Source organism: Geotrypetes seraphini, chromosome 13, assembly GCF_902459505.1.
Source record: "Geotrypetes seraphini chromosome 13, aGeoSer1.1, whole genome shotgun sequence".
NCBI lineage: Eukaryota > Metazoa > Chordata > Amphibia > Gymnophiona > Dermophiidae > Geotrypetes > Geotrypetes seraphini.
In genome coordinates, this window is record NC_047096.1 from 80,117,352 (window position 1) to 80,141,163 (window position 23,812).

At 40.8% G+C, this 23,812-nt stretch overlaps 1 protein-coding gene across 3 annotated transcripts in view; it reads right to left on the reverse strand.

The window, feature by feature from the left end:
• Positions 1–23,812, reverse strand: part of SKAP1 (src kinase associated phosphoprotein 1) — a 524,527-nt gene that overhangs the window by 422,116 nt on the left and 78,599 nt on the right. For all 3 annotated transcript variants that reach the window (XM_033918069.1, XM_033918068.1, XM_033918066.1), the window contains one exon: positions 22,165–22,284. In XM_033918069.1, the coding sequence (XP_033773960.1) occupies positions 22,165–22,284 (120 nt within the window). The remainder of the gene's footprint in view (positions 1–22,164; positions 22,285–23,812) is intronic.

Genomic DNA, 23,812 nt, shown 5'->3' on the forward strand with positions numbered 1-23,812 from the left:
TTCCAGCTTAATTGAACTAAGCCTACTGGACTTATCACATCACAAGCCATCATGCGCAACTATTGATGAATTTCCCCCTTTTCTGAATCTTCTCTCATCTAGCCTAGCCATCACAAATCCAGCCCTCTAATGGGGAGATGAGAATCATGATTGCCTCCAGAACATTCCATAAGCAGTGCCATATACTTGCACCAGTGACCTGTACTAGGTCATTATTACCTCCTGTTTCCATCTTCTCAAGCAGTTGAAAACACTATTAGTTTTATTCGCCGTTTTATCACAGGGACACACTGCTTTAAGGCTATCAGAAATCAACATTCCCATTTGATAGTTACTAATTGTTGCCCTTCTAATTGATAAATGGTTAATAGGTCTTTGAGTCCTAAATATGTTTTATGTTATATTTCACTAGAGCGTATCTTGACCATCCTTCCAATCACCTGCCGTATTTTTCATGCCTTCCAGCTTCTCTATTCTATAACAGATTTTTCTGTCTTCTGCAGACAGACATTTTTCTTTCAAGTTCGTCTACAGCATTACTAATAAAGTTACTAAAAAGCATTGGCTTCAAATGTGAGAAATGAAAATACCATAAAAATGTCAAATGTACTGAAAAAAATAGTTTTATTAAGATGCTACTTACACCATATTTGCAGTTTTCGGTTTTGCCCTGCTTTGTCATTCCCTTTGTATGCATGCAGCGTGGATTCTATGTCAAGTATAGGAATATATGATGACATCCTGAAGACTGTCTTATGTTAAGAATAAATCTGTTACCTTTGATGCAAGTGTCAGCCCCGGAAACACTTCTTTTTATTCAGTGCCAGGAGCCCCCTGCTAGTCTAGGTGCATATATCAATATGAGTAATTGTAAAGAAGCAGGAAACAGTAACTTTTCAAAAACTCACTCACTTAACCTGTTTGGGCACCTTATTAACATGCCTTAGGCTGGTAAGGCAACAACACATGATTTTACCTTATCAGCTCATCATCATTATCCTGTCCAGAAAATAGAATAGTAAACCTGAGTAACCAATCAGAAACTGCAACTAGAGCTATCCCATAGCAAAGATTGTTATTGTTAAGAACAGACACCTTTATCTTGGGCACAATTAAACTTCAACCAGAAGAGTCAAACCTTAATTACATTACATTACAGATTTCTATTCCGCCATTACCTTTCGGTTCAAAGCGGATTACAAAAAGAGTTATGGAAGAAGGGTTACAACGTTAATCTAATCTAAATCTTGGATTTATATACCATGTCATGTCACCAAAAGGAGTTTGACTCGGTTCACATAAAAATTGATAATCGAAGTGAAAGTAGTAGATTAGAGAGAAAATACCTTATTAATGAAAACCCTCACCCGACATCCTAGAGAGAAGATAACTAATTTTGAACAATTTTCTAAGAACTGTTGAAATAACAATGTTTTCATAGATTTATGGAAAATCTGGAAGGAGAGAAGAGTTCTAACACAAGAGGAAATCCTATTCCAAATCATTCTAAAAGTATATGAGAAAGATCGAGTAATATTACCAATAGATTTTATTCCTTTTAAAGATGGAAAGGACAGTTTAAATTTCTGAGAGTTTCTTGAATCAGAAGATCTCTGATTATTCAAAGACGTAAATAGCCTATGTATGATTTTTAAAACCATAGATGCACATTTAAACTGTACTCTAAAATAGACAGGGAGCCAGCGAAGATTTCTCAAAAGAGGAGACACATGATCAAATTTTCTCTTACCAAATATTAGCTTCATAATTTAGTTGAATGTAGTAAAGTTTGGAGGGAGAGGAGAACAGGAGAATGCTGGAGCCCTCCACCCAAAGAATAAAAAGAGCAGCGATTGAACTATGCGTCATGTTTGCAACTACTTATCTCTATGATGAAAGAGCCATTAGCTGTAGCAGAAACATTATATGAGTGAAGAATGATACCCACCATCTTAGCTGCTCTACCTGCACTTGAGAATAGAACAAAGGTTTAAAGCTATTCTATTTCTGACTGCAAATATAAAAGCCATGCTTCAGCAGAACATGTAAAAAGATTTTATCAGTGGCATAAGTTCAAATTAAGGATCCCAGAGAATAATTCCAGAAAGGGCCTCCAGAAAAGTGGGAGTGAGGCCACCTCAGATGATCTGGGAGCAACTGCAAGTGGGCCCCCTTCTTCCATAGGCCCCCTGCACTGACCGGGCTGCTTGGGTAGAAGCATTGCCTCTAGATTTTCAACATCTCTTCTGCGCTGCTCAAACAAAATAGCAGAAAAACTCTGTGAACTAATTTATCAGTTACAACAGTCCTTTCGAAAGTCACATTTGGTTATGAAAATTTAAAATAAATAAAAGAATCAAGTTTGAACTGCTACTGCTCAGCCTTGTGCTGAAATGTTTTACTGATCAGAAAGGAAAAAATAATAAATTAGTCTTCTTTATATAAGAAAGAACAATGGATTTTATATGTTGCAGTACTTGTAAGTGTTATCACTGAGCTGCCATTTCTATTCATTATCACACACGTGACCAGAATGTACATTTGTCTCCAATTTTTATAATAAGAAACTAAAAAATAAAATAAAATTATTATAGAAATCATTGACAGATGCAGCTAAGGTGGTTTTAAGAGTGAATTTGTGGCAGGAGTCTCATGTAACCCATGTACAATTCAGAACTAAGTGACAATAGTATTGCATGGGCTTTCTACAATGCTACTTAGAGGTGTAAATATCAATTTGGGCTACCAGTGGTTAGAGTGTGTGGCACAGTGGTTACAGCTCAGCCTCAGCACCCTGAGGTTGTGGGTTAAAATCCTGCACTGCTCCTTGTGACCCTGGGCAATTCACTTAATTCCCCATTGCCCCAGGTACAATAGATAGAGTGTGAGTCCAACAGGACAGATAGGGAAAAATGCTTAAGTACCTGAATGGGGAGGCTACACAAGGTATATAAATGCTAAAAATAAATAAATGTGTTATTTTATCACTAACTCGTGTTACTTTAGCACAGGTCTAATTTCATGCAATGAAACCTAGAGAGAATTAATGAAAGGGCTAACCACTAAGGATGCTCATAATTAGGGTTACCATATGTCCGGGAAAACCTGGACATGTCCTCTTTTTAGAGGACTGTCTGGGCACCCAGAGAGATTTCCAAAACCCAGCAGTTTGTCCAGGTTTTGGAAATTCTGAGCTCAGAGGCTGTGTTTGGAAGCCTTTGCACAGCTATCACCATGATGACATCATACGCACACGTGAATGCGTATGATGTCATTGTATCAATGTCCGCACATGCGTGAAGGCTTCCAAATGCGGCCTTCGAGCTTGGGGAGGTTTGTGTGAGGGAGGGGCTGGGGGGATGGATGGGGCGGAGCCAGAGGCAGAATGGGGCTGAGCTGGGGGTAGAACGGGGCGGGGCAGGCATCCTTGTTTTTTTCAAAGAGGAAATCTGGCAACCCTACCTATAGGAAAATAATGGGCATCTTTAGTGGTTATCATGTGCTAATGCAATCTTGCATGCTTAATTCCCACCCCCTAGTTGCTAATAGCTGGGGCTATACAGTAACATTTGTCTTAAGGGTAGCCTGCATTGGTAACGTGCCCCCTAAATATTCAATTTTATTTCTATGACTTAAGTTAAAAACATAATATGCATTGTAAGTATTTCTTAAATATTTACAAGAATTAAACATTTTTTTTACTTTTGTTTCCCTTACTTCTTGGAGATTATCACAACAGATATGCTGCTTTAGCCTTAGAAATAACTTCAATGCCATTTATGCAAATAAACTGGCGGTCTGAAAATTGCCTTCTATCAGTACGGTTAAAACAGGCAAATTGTAAACAATGGATATACTTTAGATGTATTATTTAGTAAAGAACTTTTGAGTGGCATGTTTTTGGCAGGTCATAAAATTACATTAATTCAAACTGTGTTACTATCAATGAAAAAAAAAAAAACCCCACAAAAGAAGCAGGAGCAAGTGTCCATACACAAAGCAAGTTTCAAAGCAAACGTAGACATGTGCCTTCTTTTTGAAAACAAATGGAAGGCAAAAGGTAAAAGTCCCAATGCAGACCATTTGAAAATTGTCCCCTTAAAGCCAGCCTTCAGAACTGATTACAGTAACCTGCAATATTCAAGCATCCAAACCCATTTCTAAACTCCAGTTTGTTTATGTACTCACCTTGATTTAGTAGATTTCTTCTGTCATAAACCCAAGGAGCTCTATGACAAACAAGTCCAACATCCAACCTTTCACAACTATTTTAGAAACAATATTCATAAACACCCCACATCTTTTCTACCTCATATCATGCCTCATATTAAGGTGGTCACCTCAATCTGTTCTATCTTTAGACTTCTACTGCATTCTTCTACTACTCTTCCTCTGAAAAGCTGTCACATAAGCTGGTATAAATAACCCAGATTTCCTGAATTGCAAGTAATCAGTGCAATTGTGTGTTTTTTCTGGGCAATTTGTTCCAAAAGGTCTGCTACTAACCTTTCCAAGCACATCTGACTTGTCCCAGGGATAATTAGACTGCTTTTCTCAGCTGATTGAAAAGATACCCTTCTATGCGATCCTGAAGGTATTTTGGAGCTAACCCATTTACCACGTTGAATGTAATAGTTGGCATCTCGATTTTTGACCTACAGCTGTCTACCATTAGCCTAATTCTGATTTTGGCTATATATGTAGTGCTGTTTCCTGCAGAATTACAAAGCTAAACATGATAACAATCCCAGATTTCAGTCTCTCAGATTCATCAATGGCAGAGAAATTCAGATTAACCAACAAAAACTATTGGGTCCTTTTACTTAGCTGTGTTAAGTAATAATGCATGCTTACCACAGGTTAAAATTCACTACCACAGCAGTTTTTGGGTCTCTGCATGCCAAAAATATATATATTTTTTTTTCAATGCTGGGTGTATGTTGGGGTGGAGGGTAGGCGTGTCCAGCACTAATTGATTAAAGCAACTACATTGCTACATGCTAACCAATTAGTGCATGGTTAGTGCAGGAGTCCTTACCACCTAGAAAATAGGTGTCAGTAAAGGCTCCCGTGCTAATGGCTCTGTGCTATTTGGGAAATTAGCCCATTAACTTGAGGAAATTAAAAATGAGGTCATTTTACAGACATGCTAAAAGTGTCCTTAGCATGCAGAAAACCCAAGAGCTAGTCATAGTGCAGCTCAGTAAAAGTTACCCTATATAAAGCGATATCATTTGATTGGATTAATATAACAGATACAAAAGGTAGTCAGTACATTTATTCAGTCCAATAAATAATTTCTTGACTTTGCAGTACTGTACTTCCAAGTGGACTAATTCAACAACCATATCATACTACAGATAGCACAGAAAGATTAATAGAAAATTAAGAAAAATAAATAGCCAGTTAATCTGAACAAGTATGGCCACATCACCACTGCAAACCTAGACACTCACTACAAGCACGAATACTATTCAAATTTTACTGTCTACTATACAACATCGCCCTGAATGGCGATGCCCTGACCTACTTGAACGAATGCCTTATCCAGAACAATTCAACCATACCAAGGAGAACGCAGATACCATTTACTCACCCCCCCCCTCCCCTAATCAGAGGCAGACAGCGCATGAAAACATACAAGGGCCTATTAGCCACCCAGGCAGCAAAACTAGACCACCACTTCTCCAACCTACTGATCACAAACCCAGACTACAAAACCTTCCGAATAGAAATAAAAACCTTGTTATTCAGGAACTTTATCAAGACAAACTAATGCCTTAACTGACCAATTCAAAATAATCCCTGATCCTATATCTTTCCAATTAAGTAACAGACCTGTAATTTGTCCCCGTTATTTGTTCCTAATCCTGTAAATTCACCTGGAAATGTCCAGAATACTTTTGTTATCTGCCTAGAACTGCAAGGTAAAGGCGGAATAAAAGTCATTAATGTAATCTAGATGCTAATACCACACATCTCTTGTGATGCCACTACAGCAGTTAAAATTATCTGAGTATTATTCTGATCCAGCTGCTTCTTCTTGCTCTTTTGGTATTCCAGCTTAATTGAACTGACCCTGCTGAGGTTATCATACAACAATCCACTGTGTGCGACTATGAGTTGATTTTCTTCTGTTTTGAATCTCTTATTTAGCCTAGCCATCACAGGCCCAGTCCTCTAGCAGGTTGCCTCCAAAACATATCACAGGTGATGCTACTGTTCTGTGGCTAAAATTCCCTTCTTCTACAAAGCATATGACTGCATTCTCCACAGCATCTCTAGTCTTGGCTTTCCAGAAGAGTAAAAGCTAGGCTCAGGATTTAAACCCAGGATTCCTACATGTATATCACTAAGGGGGTCTTTTACTAAAGTTAGTGCATGTTATCTGCCATAGAACCAATTGAATTTCTATAGGGTCTGCTGCAGATAACTTTTTATCTGAATTTTACATACTCTGATACTTTCTCAGATTGCAGCTTTCAAAACAGAAAAAGATACAATTTCAAGCAATAAACCGAGATTTGTATCCACCCTTTGTCCTGCGCAATTCAATTAATTATTGCAGTTGACAACCGTAATTTTAAACACAAATTAGAAAAATATTATTTTATTATTTGTTTATTCCATTTATTAATCACTTAAATTCCCAAGAAGCTCTAGGCAATGTACAAAGAACATAAAATAACAGAATTCATAAAACATATTTTATATTCATGCATTCTAGATTCTCTGTTGAATAATGTCCATAGATACAGATGAAACTAAATTCAACAAAATAAAACTGGGCTGTACTGACTGACTATATTTCACCATAAAGTCTGATTTAATATTAAATATATCGGCAGTTTAAACAGGGAGAGTAGCATGTTAAGAAAAGGTCAGTATTTTCTGTCAGTGACAGAATTCGCAATGGGATTCATTTTTTAACAGCACCCACTATCAACATCAGAATGCAATATTTACTGCAAGATTCACTGCAATACTTTAGTGCAGTGTTTTTCAACCTTTTTACACCTATGGACCGGCAGAAATAAAATAATTATTCTGTGGACCGGCATTGGTCCGTGGACCGGCAGTTGAAAGACACTGGGCTAAGTTGTGGGCCAGACCCCACCCATCTCCACCCCAGACATCGCCCCCATAATAGTACTAATTGCACCTTGCACATCCTGGAAGCCTTCCCTCTGTCGTTGCAACGTCAGAGAGAAGGCTTCCGGTTCAGGCGCAGGATGCCCGTAGGAGCCACTGCCCATGGCTTTGTGCATGGAATCAGTTAGGAAGAGGGAGCTGGCTCGAAGATAACGCCGCATTGATTGCACCGTGGCCAGCGGTTGAAGAATACTGTTTTGGGCCTGATGCACGTGCTGGCACTGTGGACCAGCAGGAAATTTCTGTGGACCGGCACTGGTCCATGGACCGGTGGTTGAAGAACACTGCTTTAGTGTATGTTGTTAGTAAATAACCCCCAAAGAAAGAAAAAGCCATTGAACTAGAAATGCTGAAGGAGGGGGGGGGGGGTTGTCATCATACTGCATTAGGGCTTAGTGTTGTTTGTCCCACAATGCAAACTGAAGAGCATTAACACAGCTTTAAAAAATTTCCTGGGGGGGGGGGGGCAGTCACATGATGCAGCCTGCCTGAGCAGAAGTGAACAAGTGGAGCTCCGTGCTCATCCTCTCAAAAATCAGCTATATTTATAACAAACCTCATCAGTTTTTCTACCCCCTCAGATACAAAAAAGTAGGCAGATTGGGCAGCCTTTTATACTTTGGAATGCACATAAAAGCAGATAAACCTCCTAGAGATAAGCCCACCTTGACACCAGTAGAGATGGCTGAAGAGCCCATGTCGTTTACTATCCTTGCAGGCGACTGGGTCCAAGAAATTACCAAGTCGGTATCAATGGTCCTAGCTGACCAGCTAAACAAACTGCAGCCTGCGTAGGATGAAATGCATGAATGGTTTAATATCTGGTAACTAAAATTCAATGCAAAGAAATGCAGAGTAATGCACTAATCGGAAGGAACCATATATGCTGGGAGGTGAGAGGCTGATATGCACGAATGGGGAGAGGGACCATGGGGTGATAGCGTACGAAGATCTAAAGGTGAAAACAGTGCGACAAGGCGGTGGCTGCTGCCAGAAGGATGCCAGAAAGAGAGATGTAACCAGTAGAAGAACGAAGGTGTCGATGCCCCTGTTCAGGTCGTAGGTGAGGCCCCACTTGGAGTATTATGTTCAGTTTTGGAGACCGTATCTGGCAAAGGACACAAAAAGGCTTGAAGCGGTCCAGAGGAGGGCGCCGAAAATGATAGGAGGTTTGCACCAAGAGACTTATGAGGAGAGACTGGAAGCCCTGAATATTTATACCTTAGAGGAAAGGAGGGACAGAGAAGATATGATTCAGATGTTCAAATACTTGAAAGGTATTAACGTAGGATAAAATCTTTTCCAGAGAAAGGAAAATGTTAAAACTAGAGGACATAATTTGAGGTTGAGGGGTGGTAGACTCAAGAATAATGTAAGGAAATTCTTCTTTACGGAGATGGTGGTTGATGCCTGGAATGCACTCCCGAGAGAAGTGGTGGAGATGAAAATGGTGACGGAGTTCAAAAAAGCGTGGGATGAACACAGAAGATCTAGAATCAGAAAATAATAGTAAATATTGAAGAACTAAGGCAAGTACTGGGCAGACTTGCATGGTCTGTGGCTCTATATGGCCGTTTGGTGGAGGATGGGTTGGGAAAGGCTTCAATGACTGGGGATGGTGTAGAAGGACTGGAGTGAGCTTTGACAGAGACTTCAGCAGTTGAAACCTAAGAACAGTACCAGGCAGAGCTTTGGATTCTTGCCCAGAAATAGCTAAGAAGAAGAAGAAGAAGAAGTAAAACCCCCCAACAAATTTTTAGATTGAATCAGGTTGGGCAGACTGGATGGACCATTCGGGTCTTTATCTGCCATCATCTACTACGTTACTATGAATTTGATTCCCATGCCCAATGACTCTTGGAGGTGGAACAGTGATTAGCTATGCAGGAGGACACGTGTAGCAATTTGGAGACGCAGTTGCTGACGCTTTGAAAAGAAAATGAGATGAAGCAGGCTCAAATCAAAGAGCAGGAAAATAGGAGACGTTGAAATAACCTTCAGATAATCAGTCTGCCTGAGACGGTTAAGGATGGGGAGCTGTATAACATCTTCACCAAGTGGCTGCTGGAAAAACTGAGCCTGCATGAGGGCACCATGCGCTTCAAATGTGAATGAGCACACTGGATTGGTCCTAGACCACAGGAGGATCGCTACAATAATTGTAGGGAGAAAGAGTATATTCTCTGGGCATATCGACAGTCAGGACCGCTGGATTACAACGGTACAAAGTTGCTCCTCTTCAATGATTATTCTGTACGAGGGTGGCACAAAGAAAGTTAATAGCACTGCTATGCACTGACCTGCCCAACAAGATAAATCAATGGAAGGACTTAATCTTTCTGACATTTGGCTGTATACTGTTGCTGCCCTCATGCGTTGGGTCCATGAAGGCTATTTGGGTCATGAGTGTTACTTTCCACCCGGGTGGGCAGAGGGCTGGAGTCATCCTTTTAAATTCATCAATATGCTTCATTCCCAAGAGGACATTGTCCATTGTCATCAGGCTAATTCCAGTGTGTGCTGCCTTTGAGGCAGGCATGGCGCTGGTGGAGGCATAGGCTATGAATTTTATTCCGCGGTGTCCCCATTCATGCAGTTTGTAGGAAACTCCAAATTTCACCTGGGTTGGTGCCCTTCTATATTCTGAGACTGGGCAGCCCGGGGTTGCACAACTATCGAGCAACTGCTGCACCTCTCCCAGGATTCTTTCCCCTTGTTCCAACAGATGCAGGCCCAGTGGGATCTTCCATCACTTCTTTGCCTATTTCCAACTCTGCCACTATTGGGACACAGAACATAAACAGCATGAGGGGACTTGGACCACTGGGAAACTGGATGCTCACTTCTCTACCACCCCCTATTGTCCCACTGGTATAAGGTTTTGAAACTTTCCAGCCCTCTATGTGGGATTGCTAAATTGCGGGAGCAGTGGCAAATGGACCTAGATTAATCTCTTTCAGAACAACAGTTCCAGGAATTGCAGTGAGAAACAAATACAGTTCTCTAGCTTCTCAGGCCACTGCATTAACCATTAGCTTATTCCTCGACAATGTTGCATCATCTCAGTTTAGGCTATTTCCTCCACCATTGGAGAAGCTTCAGTTGCTACCAGGACAGAAGATGATGGGTCCCTCCCAGAAGCATTCAAAATTTTTGATCTGTACAGAGTGTGAAGTGCAGTAATGTCACCATTGCCCCCTTCAAAGGATGCTTGGCTAAACCTGGAAGGGCTAAACCTGGAAGGGCTAAACCTCTTCCTGTATCTGCCTGAAGAGAGTTTTGAAAGACTTTAGAGAAGGGAAAATTGCTCAGAGGTTTTATCTGCCCTACCATGTAGAGCTCTGAAATCTATGACTCTAGTTGTATAACCTTTATCAGCTCTTTCCCAGTATTTCATAGGGAGGGCTTGCAATGATACCCTCTCACTGCCACCAGGTTAAAGGGGCATGCTCCGATTTACCCTGTAAAAAACCACCCTAATAAAGGCCTGAATAGCATAACTATCCTGCACCAATAGGAACCACCACCTCCAATCATGCTAAACACCTTAAGATCACTGACAAGAGCAAGGGGATCATCTTTACCAGTATCAGATGAATTAAGCAGCGTTTGGGAGGGGGCGCTAAAGAATAAGAATCCACTAACCCCAACACACAGCGCCTACTATGTCAGATGGCCCTCCCAAGTGCTGCCTGGAGATGAAGCCTCTCCAGTAAGGATCATCTCTCTTGCTCCTCCTGATCCCCCACCACCACCACCACCCCAACACTACCACTACCACCTCCACCAAATTCTCCATCAAGGCCTCATCCTGTACTTAGAAAGCAGTAAATGCCCATAAATTCTACATAGCAGAAACAAAATATTTCACCACAAAAGTAGAACACAAGACACTAAATAGCAAGAACCTTTTCAAAATTAGGCACTAACTGCACTACCAGAACTAAGCCTATCAGATACCTCATCCCAACTAAGCACACAAGATCTAGCAGATTACTTCCTAGACAAATTAAAAAAGGTTCAAGATGACATAAAACAAGCTACAAATGTCAACAAACCTAACAACCTTTACACACAGAAGAAGGATGATCCTGTATCCTAGACACTCTTCCCTCTAAATTACTAGCAAATACATCCAAAGCAATTACTCATTGGCTCACAACTCTTTTCAATGCTATCCTCCGCTCTGGTCACCCACCACTTCAAATGGGTCGCATAGCATTGACACCAGTACCTAAAACTCAAGATACAGATTTTTCCATACCATTCAATTACAGGCCAACTGCAGGAACATAAGAATAGCCTTACTGGGTCAGACCAATGGTCCATCAAGTCCAGTAGCCCGTTCTCATGGTGGCCAAATCCAGGTCACTAGTACCTGGCCAAAACCCAAGGTATAGCAATATTCCATGCTACCGATACAGGGCAAGCAGTGGCTTCCCCCATGTCTTTCTCAATAACAGATTATAGAATTTTCCTCCAGGAGCTTGTCCAAACCTTTCTTAAAACCAGCTACGCTATCCGCTCTTCCCACATCCTCTGGTAACACGTTCCAGAGCTTAACAATTCTCTGAGTGAAAAAAAATTTCCTCCAATTCCTATACTAACTAAACTGATCAAAACCCTAGTCTGTAAACAATTTAACACATACATTGAACAACACTCTTGTCTCTATCCAACATAATATGGATTCAGAGCTCAACACAGCAGAGAACTTCTACTCCTAACTCTCACAATCATTGCCAGGCAAACTCTAAGCAAAGGACAGCATGCCATTCTACTCCAGTTCAACATCTCTGCAGCCTTCGACTCTATAGATCATGATCTTCTACTGTCAAGACTCAAAGAGATTGGCATTGGAGGCCCAGTACTCAACTGGCTTCACATTTTCCTAACAAAGAATAAGTAGTATGGAAAAATAAAACATACTGTTTGATGTATTTTTCCAAGGATCTGTTTATTTGCTGAATTTATTTTTTACTGACTTTGTATTTTAGTATGTTTTTAGTTGAATTTGTAGATCTCATTTTATGTATGCTCATTTGTAATATGTCTAGTTGATAGGTGGAACAGAAATTTTTAAAATAAATAAATAAATACTCTAGAACCTGGAAATCATTCTGCGGTGCTCCTCAAGGATCCCCTCTATTGCCAATTCTTTTCAACCTCTTCATGAGCTTTCTAGGAAACAACTTCAAAAACTATGAACACCTCCTAACATATGCAGTTAATATCTTCCTCCTCATATTGTTAGATTCTGCCTCCACCAATATCTCAGAAAAAAAATCAAAAACTGTATAAGCAAAATCTCTAACTGGGTCACCTACAACAAACTCAAATTAAACACATCCAAAACCAAACTACTCTGGTTTCATGCACTACAACAAACTGCCCCAACTCATTAAATCTACCATCTGACACCATCCTCCAAATACAAAAAACTTCAAAAGTACTTGGTGCTATCCTAGACTCCAAATTCCCCTCAAATATCCAACCCCACAAAACTTACTACAGCAAGAAAAGGCTGTGACTAATCTGGCTCATCTTCTATGAGCACTACTTTGCTATCATGGTACAAATGCTCATTCCTTCACAACTGGACTACTGCAATTCACTATAGTCAGGCCTAAGTACCACACAACTACACAGACTGCAGCTAATACAAAACACTGCAATCGGGCTGATTTTCCGCTTAAGAAAATAGAATACAATATTAAACTACCTCCATAAGCTGCACTGGTTACCTATAGCATCCAGAATATACTTCAAAACATCCTGCAATCTGTACCAGATATGTCACTCCAACTCAGTGGATGCAATAACTCATATTTTCTCTGAACTCCAATTCTCATCTGTTAGAATCTTTAACACCTCCAAGATGATCCTTCCCTCACCAAAAGGAGTCAAATACAAATGCATATTTAACTCATTGTGCACCTACATTACAATAAAAATCTGGAACAGCCTCTCCAAGGACTCAAGATCAGAAACTACCTGCCTAGGTTTTAGAAGAAAATTGAAAATGTTTCTTTACAAAAATCACCTGGTTGATGCGTGTAAGTCTGCTCTATCATTTGAGCTGACTCAGGCCAAGCGCTTTGGTGTTTCTACTGACCCCTCTGCTCTGTCAGGCACTCAGGGCACTCTGACTTTCTTTCTCTAACTCTCTCATTTTTTTTAATATAAAGGCGGCAATCCATGCCTTGGTTTTTTACCCCAAAGTTTTACCCCTGCATCAGGAAACAAGCTGAGCCAGGCAATCCAATTAAGAACTTTTTTTTTTTTTTAAGCTCAGTAGCTGAAGGGGAGCCCAGAGGAAGTAAACTCAAACAAAGTGAGTAGGCAAGGAGGGGTGGGAGATGGGGAGTCACACCCCTTGGTCTGAGTCCCTTAGGAGTGAGTCAGAAGCCTCACCCAGTGGGTAGTAAGAAATATGATTAGGAACTGTGAAGGAAAGCTATGTGGTTGATTAGGTTCGGATTGGGGACTGGATAATCTGAGAGCAGTCCTTAGGCTCATCCAAGCTAAAAGAGCCACAGCCAGCAGAGTGAGGAGCTAAACCAGAGGCAAAGAGAACCAGACAGCATGACTTACCATCTGCTGAGATAGAGAAAATACTGGATCATTCCAGGGAGTGCCACAAGCTAATGCTGGTAAGGTCACTGGTATAAATTTATCTGCTTGTAGAAGGGGATAACACCCACTTGTGCAGAACAATATAGCATATAAGTTTTACTTAAATTACCAGTAAAATGTGTGTTTCTAATCTGTGATGAAAACCCAAACAACAGCACAGTTATACCCTGGAAAATTATCCCATTGTCTTTTACACCTGCTTTGAGTCATGAATAACTGTGGGCTGCTCTTGAGGATCTATGTTTGGGAGAGGGTTGGGGGGGGGGGGGAGAAGGAATTGTGCTACCTTTTCTGGCATTGAAACCCACCTTGAATTAGCAAAAATTAAAGTTCTTTAAAGCCCAGAATAATGCTATTAGATAAAGACATTAGTAGAGAACTTGGCATTTTTTCTATATTTTCATATAACAAGTTTACAGAAGCTTGTACAACTAAGTATCTACAGTACATTATCTAGATGATTATTCTTATGGTGACATAAATCCGCATGCTTAAGTATACCATGTAAAGCGTGCAAGAAAATAGGAACATAAGAATAGCCATATTAGGTCAGAGTCAGACCAATGGTCCATCTAGCCCAGTTTCTTGTTTCTAACCGTTGCCAATCCAGGTACCTGGCAGAAACCCAAATAGCAACATTCCATACAGAATCCCAAAGAATAGCAAGATTCTGGAATTCCAAATAGTTGCAGCATTCCATGCTACTTATCCCAGGGGCAGCAGCGGCTTCCCGCATGTCTGTCTAAGGCTAGACTATGGGCTTTTCCTCCAGAAACTTGTCCAAACCTTTTTTAAACCCAGCAATATATACCCCCTTCTTCTACTAAAACGCGCTAGTGGTTTTATCGCGGGGAGTCGCGCTGAATGGCCAGTGCTGCTCTTGACGCACATAGAGTTCTTATGAGTGTCGGGAGAAGCGCAGGTCATTCAGTGCAGCTCCCCACGCTAAAACCACTAGCTCGGTTTAGTAGAAGAGGCCCATAGTATTCTATATGTTAAACACATCAGGTGGAGACAAACCCATGCTCCACCGTCATATAGTATATGCCTTTTGCAGTCATATGCTATAGTACTTAGGCAAAGTCTTACAGAAAGATGCTTAGGGCAATTGGCACCTTTGATGTGCATAATGGCACATAAGTATAGGCTCCAAGTTATAGAAATGTCCTTATAGCACCTACTTTAAAGTGATATGAGGTATATGTTAATCTGAAAAGAAACAAACAAATGTTTGCATTGTAAGTATCTCCAAGTTAATGCCCGGGTAAGTGAAAGGAAATACAGAGCACATAATACTCTATGAAACTTCAGTTTTCTCTTCAGTTAGACAAAGAACAGAATTCATTTTTTTGCATTTTTAGATAAAGCTTATATGGACTTCTGTTAATTACAACAACATTTATCTTGTCTCTTTCTATTTGACTCTGAGCAGGGAGACAAACACATTCTTTTTCTCACATACATCATTCTTCTACACATATTCTGACTTTCATTAGGTACACAGGTTGATTCTGCTAATACACAAGACAGAGAAAATCCATTTCTCCTTACATCTCATTTACTCTCCTGAATCAACTATGATCACCTGCTAATGGGAGAGACTCACTCAATAAGACCCTGGGTGGTTGCTAGAGGTGCCTGGTGATGGATCTGGTCAAACATGTCGTTCATGGTGATCCTAAATGTGCTCGATTGGGTTAAGGTCTGTGGAATTCGGAGGCCAGGGAAGTAGCTGGAAGTCTTGTTCGTTCTCTGTGAGCCACTCATGAGCAATTCTGATGGTATGACACGTCATATTGTCCTGTTGAAATAGCCCATTGGCCATAGGGAAGACCGTCAACATGTATGGGTGTACTTGATCATTATAGATGGAGAGTTACCCATTTCAGATGAGGGTACCTTCCAGATGTATTAAGGGACCCAGACCATATAAAGAAAACATTCCCCAGACCATAATGCTGCCACCACCAGCTTGTGAACGTGGTGGGTGTTTGTTCTCAATGGTTTCATGCCTAATATGCCAACATTCATTCGTTCAATGGAGCTCAAAATGTGACTCATCAGAGAAGGCAACCCTCTGACAGTCGGTACAAATCCGTTGTCAATACTCCTGTGCAAATTGCAGCCATTTTTTACTATCAACTCTTGTGCGCATTTGCAACAGGGTTCACTGCACAGTCGTTATTGGACACACATATGGTTTGTTTGGATGGTGAGTTGCTCCATGGTAACGTACCGATCAGCCCGCATTAAGCTGCGCAGCTGACATTCACCTCTTGCCTCGATGGCTCATGCTGCCCCCAGAGTGCTCCATTCCTAACAGTATTCAAATCCAAGTTAAAAGCCCACTTTTTTGAAACTGCTTTTAACTCTTAACTCCCACTCACTGCTGTCAGATACCTCTATACCCACTGTATCATTTCCTCTATCATTATCTCCTTAACCCTGAAATGTCCTTTCTAAATTAGATTGTAAGCTCTTCTGAGCAGGGACTGTCTATTGTATGTTAAAATGTACAGCACTGCGTACGCCTTTCAGCGCTATAGAAATAATAAATAGTAGTAGTAGTTGAAAAGGTTCCATTTGTCCACTCATGGTATACTTTAACCATAGCAGCCCGTGAACAGTTCACAAACTCTACCATTTCTGAAATGCTGCCACTCTTGGCCCCGTTGGCCAATGATCATGCCTTTTTCGATGTCTAATAAATCACACTTTTCCCCATAACAGCCATGGTTGCTATATTGGCAACTTACTGGCATCCCACTTGTATACCCATGAGGTCTGTGTGCGACATGTACATTTGTTCATTGGCTTTGCGTCCCTGACGTCAGAGGTATGCAGTGGTCATAATAATGTGACTCGACTATGTATGAATGTCAGAATTTCGAAAGGGGGATGGGGAGAGGGTAACAGCAGAATGAGACAGGCACTTACATGTATATTTTATGAAATATACACATGTGCACTGATCCCTACTTGAGCTTTCAAAGAGAAAATTTTACAAAAGACATGCAGGTGAATATATTGCCTCTATAAAGTAGGTACAGAATATGTGAGCATGTGCCTTGACATCTTCAAAAATGAGCAGTAATGCCAAACAGGACGAGCAAAGACCACCAAATCTCTCCCTATCCTTTAAACACTCCAAAGCAGTTAAATAATAAATTTATAGTATGTGAAGACATTTCCTCAGTTTGACTAAACTAGCATAAGGAGCGGGGGAAAATCGCCGTTCCAGCGCTGATTAGCGGCTCAAAAGATGGGACACAAGCCTCACCTGAACCCGCACACCATCATAAGAAGCGTCCTGTGCGCTATGTGACTACGCAATAAAGCAATAAATTTAAGTGTATACAAAATAATCACAGGAGCAATTTGATGGTTGAGTAACAACACGCTTTCAAAATGTGAGGCTCAAAACAAGACATCTGATAAAGCCATATAAGAACATAAGAACCCGTGGTCCATCGAGTCTGGCGATCCGCACATGCGGAGGCCCAGTCAGGTGTACACCTGGTGTAGTTTTAGTCACCCATATCCCTCTATGCCTCTCGTAAGGAAATGTGCATCTAATTTGCCTTTGAATCCTAGAATGGTGGATTCCGTAATAACCTGGACTTGTCCCCCCTTAGCTTCAGTCCATGTCCTTTTGTCCGTGTCACGTTGGACAATGGGACATGATTGAGACTTTCAAAATACTGAAAGGCATCGACAAAATAGGGTAGAAAAAAAAATTATTTACATTGTCCAACGTGACACGGACAAAAGGACATGGACTGAAGATAAGGGGGAACAAGTCCAGGACAAATGTCAGGAAGTTCTGCTTCACGCAGCAAGTGATGGACACCTGGAATGCTCTCCCAGAGAAGGTTATTACGGAATCCACCAGTCTCAATCATGTCCCCTCGCAGTCTCCTCTTCTCAAGGGAGAACAGTCCCAGTTTCTTGAGTCATTCCTCGTATTCTAAGTTCTCCATACCTTTTATTAGCTTCATTGCTCGTCTCTGCATCCTCTCCAGCATTTTCATATCCTTCTTTAGGTTGGGAGACCAATGTTGGACACAGTATTCCAAGTGTGGTCTGACCTTTGCCCTATAAAGCAGCATTATAACTTTCTCCGATCTGCTCGTGATTCCTTTCTTTATCATGTCTAACATCCTATTTGTTTTCTTTGCCGCTGCCGCACATTGTGCCAACGGTTTCAGGGTTCTATCTATCAGTACACCCAGGTCCTTTTCTTGTTCGCTCTTACCCAGAGTTGCACCTGACATTCTATATTTGTATTCCTTGTTCTTTCTGCCTAAATGCATTACTTTGCACTTTTCCACATTAAACTTCATCTGCCATTTCTCCGCCCATTTCTCTAACTGACACAAGTCACTCTGGAGTACCTCGCTATCCTTCTGCGATCTGATTCCTTTAGCAGGATAAGTTATCCATATAAAGCTATGCCTACTGTTTGTATGTTCAAAGTCAAATGCATAACTGAATTTCTTTGCTCTCTCTATATCTTTTAACACTGCTCCCAGAAAATCCACATGGACATGTTTAATTTTTGAATGTACAGTATAGCAAGAAGTTTTCAAAAAACTGTCAACTTCTTTTAAACATATGGACATCCAAGTCTTTATAGCCATATTTGAGATGTTATCACTAAACCTGGTATTTCTTTGTAGTTCCACATATTCTTTATATTTATATATATATATATATATATATATATATATATATATCACATTCAATTAAAGACCTTCTGTACAGATCTGAAAGCTTTTCTAGTCCAAGACCAGACAAGAAATATTCTACTTGCAGCTATTCTACAATTCTCCACAAGAGGGGGCTGCAGAACTCCTCTCACTAATCTTGTCTTATATGAACAGAGGCTTATTCAACAGCACTAAATGTCTGTGTGTGATATGGCCTCTGTGTTTGTGTCCTACATTATAAATGAGAAATAGCTGGATGCAAGTTTACCACATTTCATGTGGAGCTAAGTCCTTAGGCAGACATCAGACCCTGGTGCTCTCAGAATTGGTGGGTAGTTTGGGAGGCGAGGTTGAAGGGGAGCCAATTTGGTTATTTGTGCCATGAGAAATGAATGGGAGGATGAACTGCAGCCAACAAAAATGTTGCACTTTCTATTGTTTTCCACATATAACCACAACTGTTTTACAGATGTTAAAAATAAAATCAGTTGTATATCCTTAATAATTGTATAATTGGTTTTTTTAAAAAAAATTATTATAAAACTAATAAAAATATTTGAACTAAAAAAAAAAAAAATCAGTTGTAAAGTGCATTCTACTCCATCAATGTCCTGTACTCTCTCCTCATCAATGCTCTGCACATTTACCCAGCATCTTCTCCTCCTCATTGCTCTATATTATGCATCTTTCCTACAGCTTCTTCTCCCTAGTTAGGATTTCACCATACCTACAGTAGAAACTATAAAACAGTGCTAGCAATATACATTCAGCCATTGTGGTATTTTTATACTCTAATATTCAGCGCCAGTATCCGTTATAGCACCGATGAGCTGAATAAGTTTCACCAAATTTCAACCCTAATGGATTTACTACTCAAGCAAATTTATATGTTCCTATAACTTACAACTAACAGGTAAAAAGCATCCATGTTAATCATACTTCTTAATGCTAAATCATCTGAAGCATGTAATTCAAATCTCCTAACTAAACATAAAATCCATCATCAGCTCTCAATGAGCTCCATATCTGGAAAGATAGCTTTCCATTAAAAGCACATTTGGATAAAGAAGTTTGGTTACGGTGTTACTCTACTTGAATGCAAACAAATAAAAGTCAAATAAAAAAATCACTCCAGGCGATATCTTTTTATTAGGCTAACAATATGGTGCTTCTTTTCAGAAGGACTCCAAGTTTTAGACCTGTATAACCTGGCATTTAGACATTTATATGGCAGAAATGTTTAAAACCTGATTTTACAAAGCTGGATACACACATCTGAAACTTTAAGACATGGTCTGGGTGTGCTTTGGATAGGCCTAAAAAAGAAGCATGCATTCTCTATTTCAGAAAGGAAATACACACCTGTTTCCAGCAAGACTGACATTGGGATTTGCACCTGCCACCTGGGATGTCTAAGTTTCAGGAAACTGCTCTTATTGAGCTATGCTCCACTAGAGGGATTAGGGGATATCACCCCCTTAATCACTCATCAGTTGATCTCTCTCCCCTATGAAAGTGAAACTGGCAAGGGATAGTGGATTCTGCGACAACTTTAGCAAAAATAAACATTCTTCTAAAGTGGCAGATATAAATGTTCAAGTTCCAACATAGAAATATTTTTGTTGCTAGTTCATTTGCATGCCAATACTAACCCATTTGTATGTTAGATGTTTATCATTCTAATATAGATACTTTTGCCATATGTAACTAGCACATAAATGTCTATTTCTCGTGTATTTTAGAATAAACCTTAAGGGGGGAATTCATCAAGGGGCACTAACTGATTTAGCGCATGCTAATGATTAGCATGCACCAAATGCTAAAAACACCCATAGGAATATAATGGGCGTTAGCGGCTTTATCGCACGCATCTTTTTAGCATGCGCTAACCCCCACGCTAGCTGAAAAACTACTGCCTGCTCAAGAGGAGGCGGTAGCGGCTAGCGTGGCCAGCAAATTAGCGCGCGCTATTATGCGCGTTAAACCGCTAACGCTGCTTCATAAAGGGAGCCCTAAGTTTGAACAATTTTTATTGATGACAATATGACAACCAACAAAGAAAAGGGAAAAGTGCAGATCTCGTCATCCAAATATACGCTAAAAATATTTGCAAAATACATATTTAACTTATACCATTTTATTTACATTCTGCTATAACCTTTCAGTTCAATGTGGATCACAACAGAATACATGACATCCATTCAATAAAACGAATAAACTCATATATAATAACGAAAACCTAATTAGCTACAAATTTATAAAACAAATAAGTTTTAGTTTGCTGTCTAAGGCCCCTTTTATCAAGCCATGGTAGAGCGTTTTGCGTGGGCTGGTGAGATAAATGCTCTAATGCTCAATCAATTCCTATGTGCACCGGAGTATTTATCTCGCCAACCCACACTAAAATGTTCTACTGCAGCTTGATAAAAAGGGGCCCTAAATTCCACCCCCCCAATTCACCTACCGTATTTTCTCGCATATAACGCGCGCGTTATACGTGGTTTTTACAAACCGCGCATACCCTTGCGCGTTATACGCGTGAGCGCGTTGTACAAAATTTTTTTTACATAGTTTCCCCCCCCCCGACGCCCGATTCATCACCTGGAAGGAGTGCTCGCACTCCCACCCCGAAGGACCGCTCGCACCCCCACCCGAAGAACCGCTCGCACCCCCACAGCCTCCCCCCTCCCCCATGGAGAAGCTGTCTACCTTGTTTCCAGATGCCAGCCCAGCTGCTTCCTCTGCCGGCGGTCCTGCCCCTTCTCAGAGCCCTGTGCTGCGCTGCTTCCTCTTCAGGCGGTCCCGCCCTTTCTCTGATGTCAGAGAAAGGGCGGGACCGCCGGAAGAAAAAGCAGCACAGCAGGGCTCAGAGAAGGGGTGGGACCGCCGGCAGAGGAAACAGCTGCGCTCGCTGGCATCCGGAAACAAGGTAGACAGTTTCTCCATGGGGGAGGGGGGGGAGGCTGTGGGGGTGCGAGCGGTTCTTCGGGTGGGGGTGCGAGCGGTCCTTCGGGATGGGAGTGCGAGCGGTCCTTCAGGGTGGGGGTGCGAGCGGTCCTGCGGGGGGTGAATCGGACGTCGGGGGGGGGGGGGCATCAGGCTTTCAGGGTAGGGACAAGACTTCAAGGAGGAAAGGAGAGTCGGGGCGGGCGAAAACAGAGTCAGGGTCTCCAGAGGACAGTTGGGGCGGGCGAAAGGAGAGTTGGGCAGCATGCGCGGTATACGGGTGTGCGTGTTTTACACGGGTGTGCGTTATCTATGTGAAAATACGGTACATTCCCTTTAAAGATATATTATGTGTATATTTCCCATGATCTTGCGTGCCACATAAAATTCAATGGTGGGCTGCATTTGACCTGCAAGCATCCCTGTTATAAATCAATTAACTGAATAAATAAAATGCTATGAAGCTTCAGTAAGCAGCAAATTCAGTGAAAAAGCAATGCTGGAGACAAGATTCTGTCTGTTCCATAGCTTGGACAAAGAAAGACTGAGGGAACTTATGAGGTATTGGTTGCGAGAGCTAGTCAGGGCCATACGATGACATACCTGACTTCTATGGTTGATTCATCCGCTTGTCAGCAGAGAAAAAAAGATGAGAAAAATTAGGCCAGGTTCTGTCTGGTTCCCACTCAAATACGTCACCAAGTTTCACAGTTGTACTCACCATCATCCTGGAATTCAGATGTAAAGGATGTGTCATCAGAAGCCAGGGAAGGACCGTAACTCATACTCTGGTTATCATCAGAACTGTCTTGTGTTGGGTAAGTATCAGTTGAGTCAGCACCTGAATGCAATAAAAAAAAAATAATAATAATAATGAATAACTAAATCTACAATAATTTAAACAGCCTATTGAACATGAATGAATTCCCCAAACGCCTCTCTGACAAGAATGTATTGCATTGCAAAATACATTTTTAAAAAGGCAGGTTTTGTTGGAACCAAAAAGAGAGAAAACATCAAAGCGCACACACACAAAGAAAGAAACCTATGCGTGGATATCATTTTGCATCTTTGGAAGAGCTTTCTTCCGCCGGTACCCAAGCCATTCGGCAACTAAACAAAACGGTGCCTTGGATGGAATAATGAAGCTTCCCAGATGTTGGGACTCGGTCATTGCAAAGCAGGGAGACTATATTGAAGGATTGTAAAGAAATACTTGGAAAAAAAAAATAAAACATGTAAATTTAAAAAAATAGTGTGCATTATTTATGAAATGACCCTCGTATGTTCCATTACTGCAGAAAAATGTTCAAATTATAGACCCACCCTGTCCAAAACATGCTCCCAACATGTCTCCTTGAGATTTAAGTGAACTGTGGGAAAATTGGAAAACAAGTCTTAAAAACCAGTTTTCAAAATATTGATTTGGACGTTTTTGCAGAACTCCCCCCCCCCCCATCCATCTTCCACTTTGGAATAGTTCAATTAAAGTAATCTGAAGATTTGTTTTCCAAAATGTATGCCCAGAATAAAGTAAAAAAGCTGCAATGATAATTTTGGACTTAGAAAAATAACCTGCAGTGACAATTCTGGCTTAAATTTTCTGAGCAAACAGTAATGTAGAAAAACAAAGACAGATGCACATTAAATTCCAAACAAAGTTCTAAATGGAACAAATATTTGAGCAACTTTTCATCTGCTTTTAATAACATCTCAAACATTCTGAGGCCACATCCTTCAACCCACATATTTGATCAAATACCATTTTCCCATTTGTTTTTGTGATAAGCAGACACAGGGAAACTGAATGTGAAAAAACCAATGAAATGATCCTATGAAGGAGGATTATTATAAAAAATAAAATTATGGGACACGTGGAGGAGGCATTTTCGATAGTGCGTCTAAGTCCAACTTTGGACGTATCCCGCAAGATGTTAGGGTGGGGAAACATCCATTTTGGAAACTGCTAGACGTCCAAATTTTTCTTTTGAAAATGACCTATTTGGACATCTAATATTTTTGGCCATTTTCGAATACAAAAACATCCATGTTCAAAACATGCAAATTAAGCCCATTTGGATGTGGGAGGGGCCAGCATCTTAATGGACTGGCCACGCAGACATCCTAGCAGGGCATGAGGTACCTTAGGGGGCACCGCTGTGAACTTCACATCAAGACTGTCGGGTCACCATTTCACCAGAACCCCATTTTAGTGTGTGGTGAGCCCTCCAAAACTCCCCCAAAACCTACTATACCCACCTGTCTACCACCCCTATAGTTCTTATAGCTGCAGCTGTCACCTATATGGCAGTACAGTAGGTTTTGAACTTTTCACCATAAATGTAGTGGGTAGAGTGGCTTATAGGCCT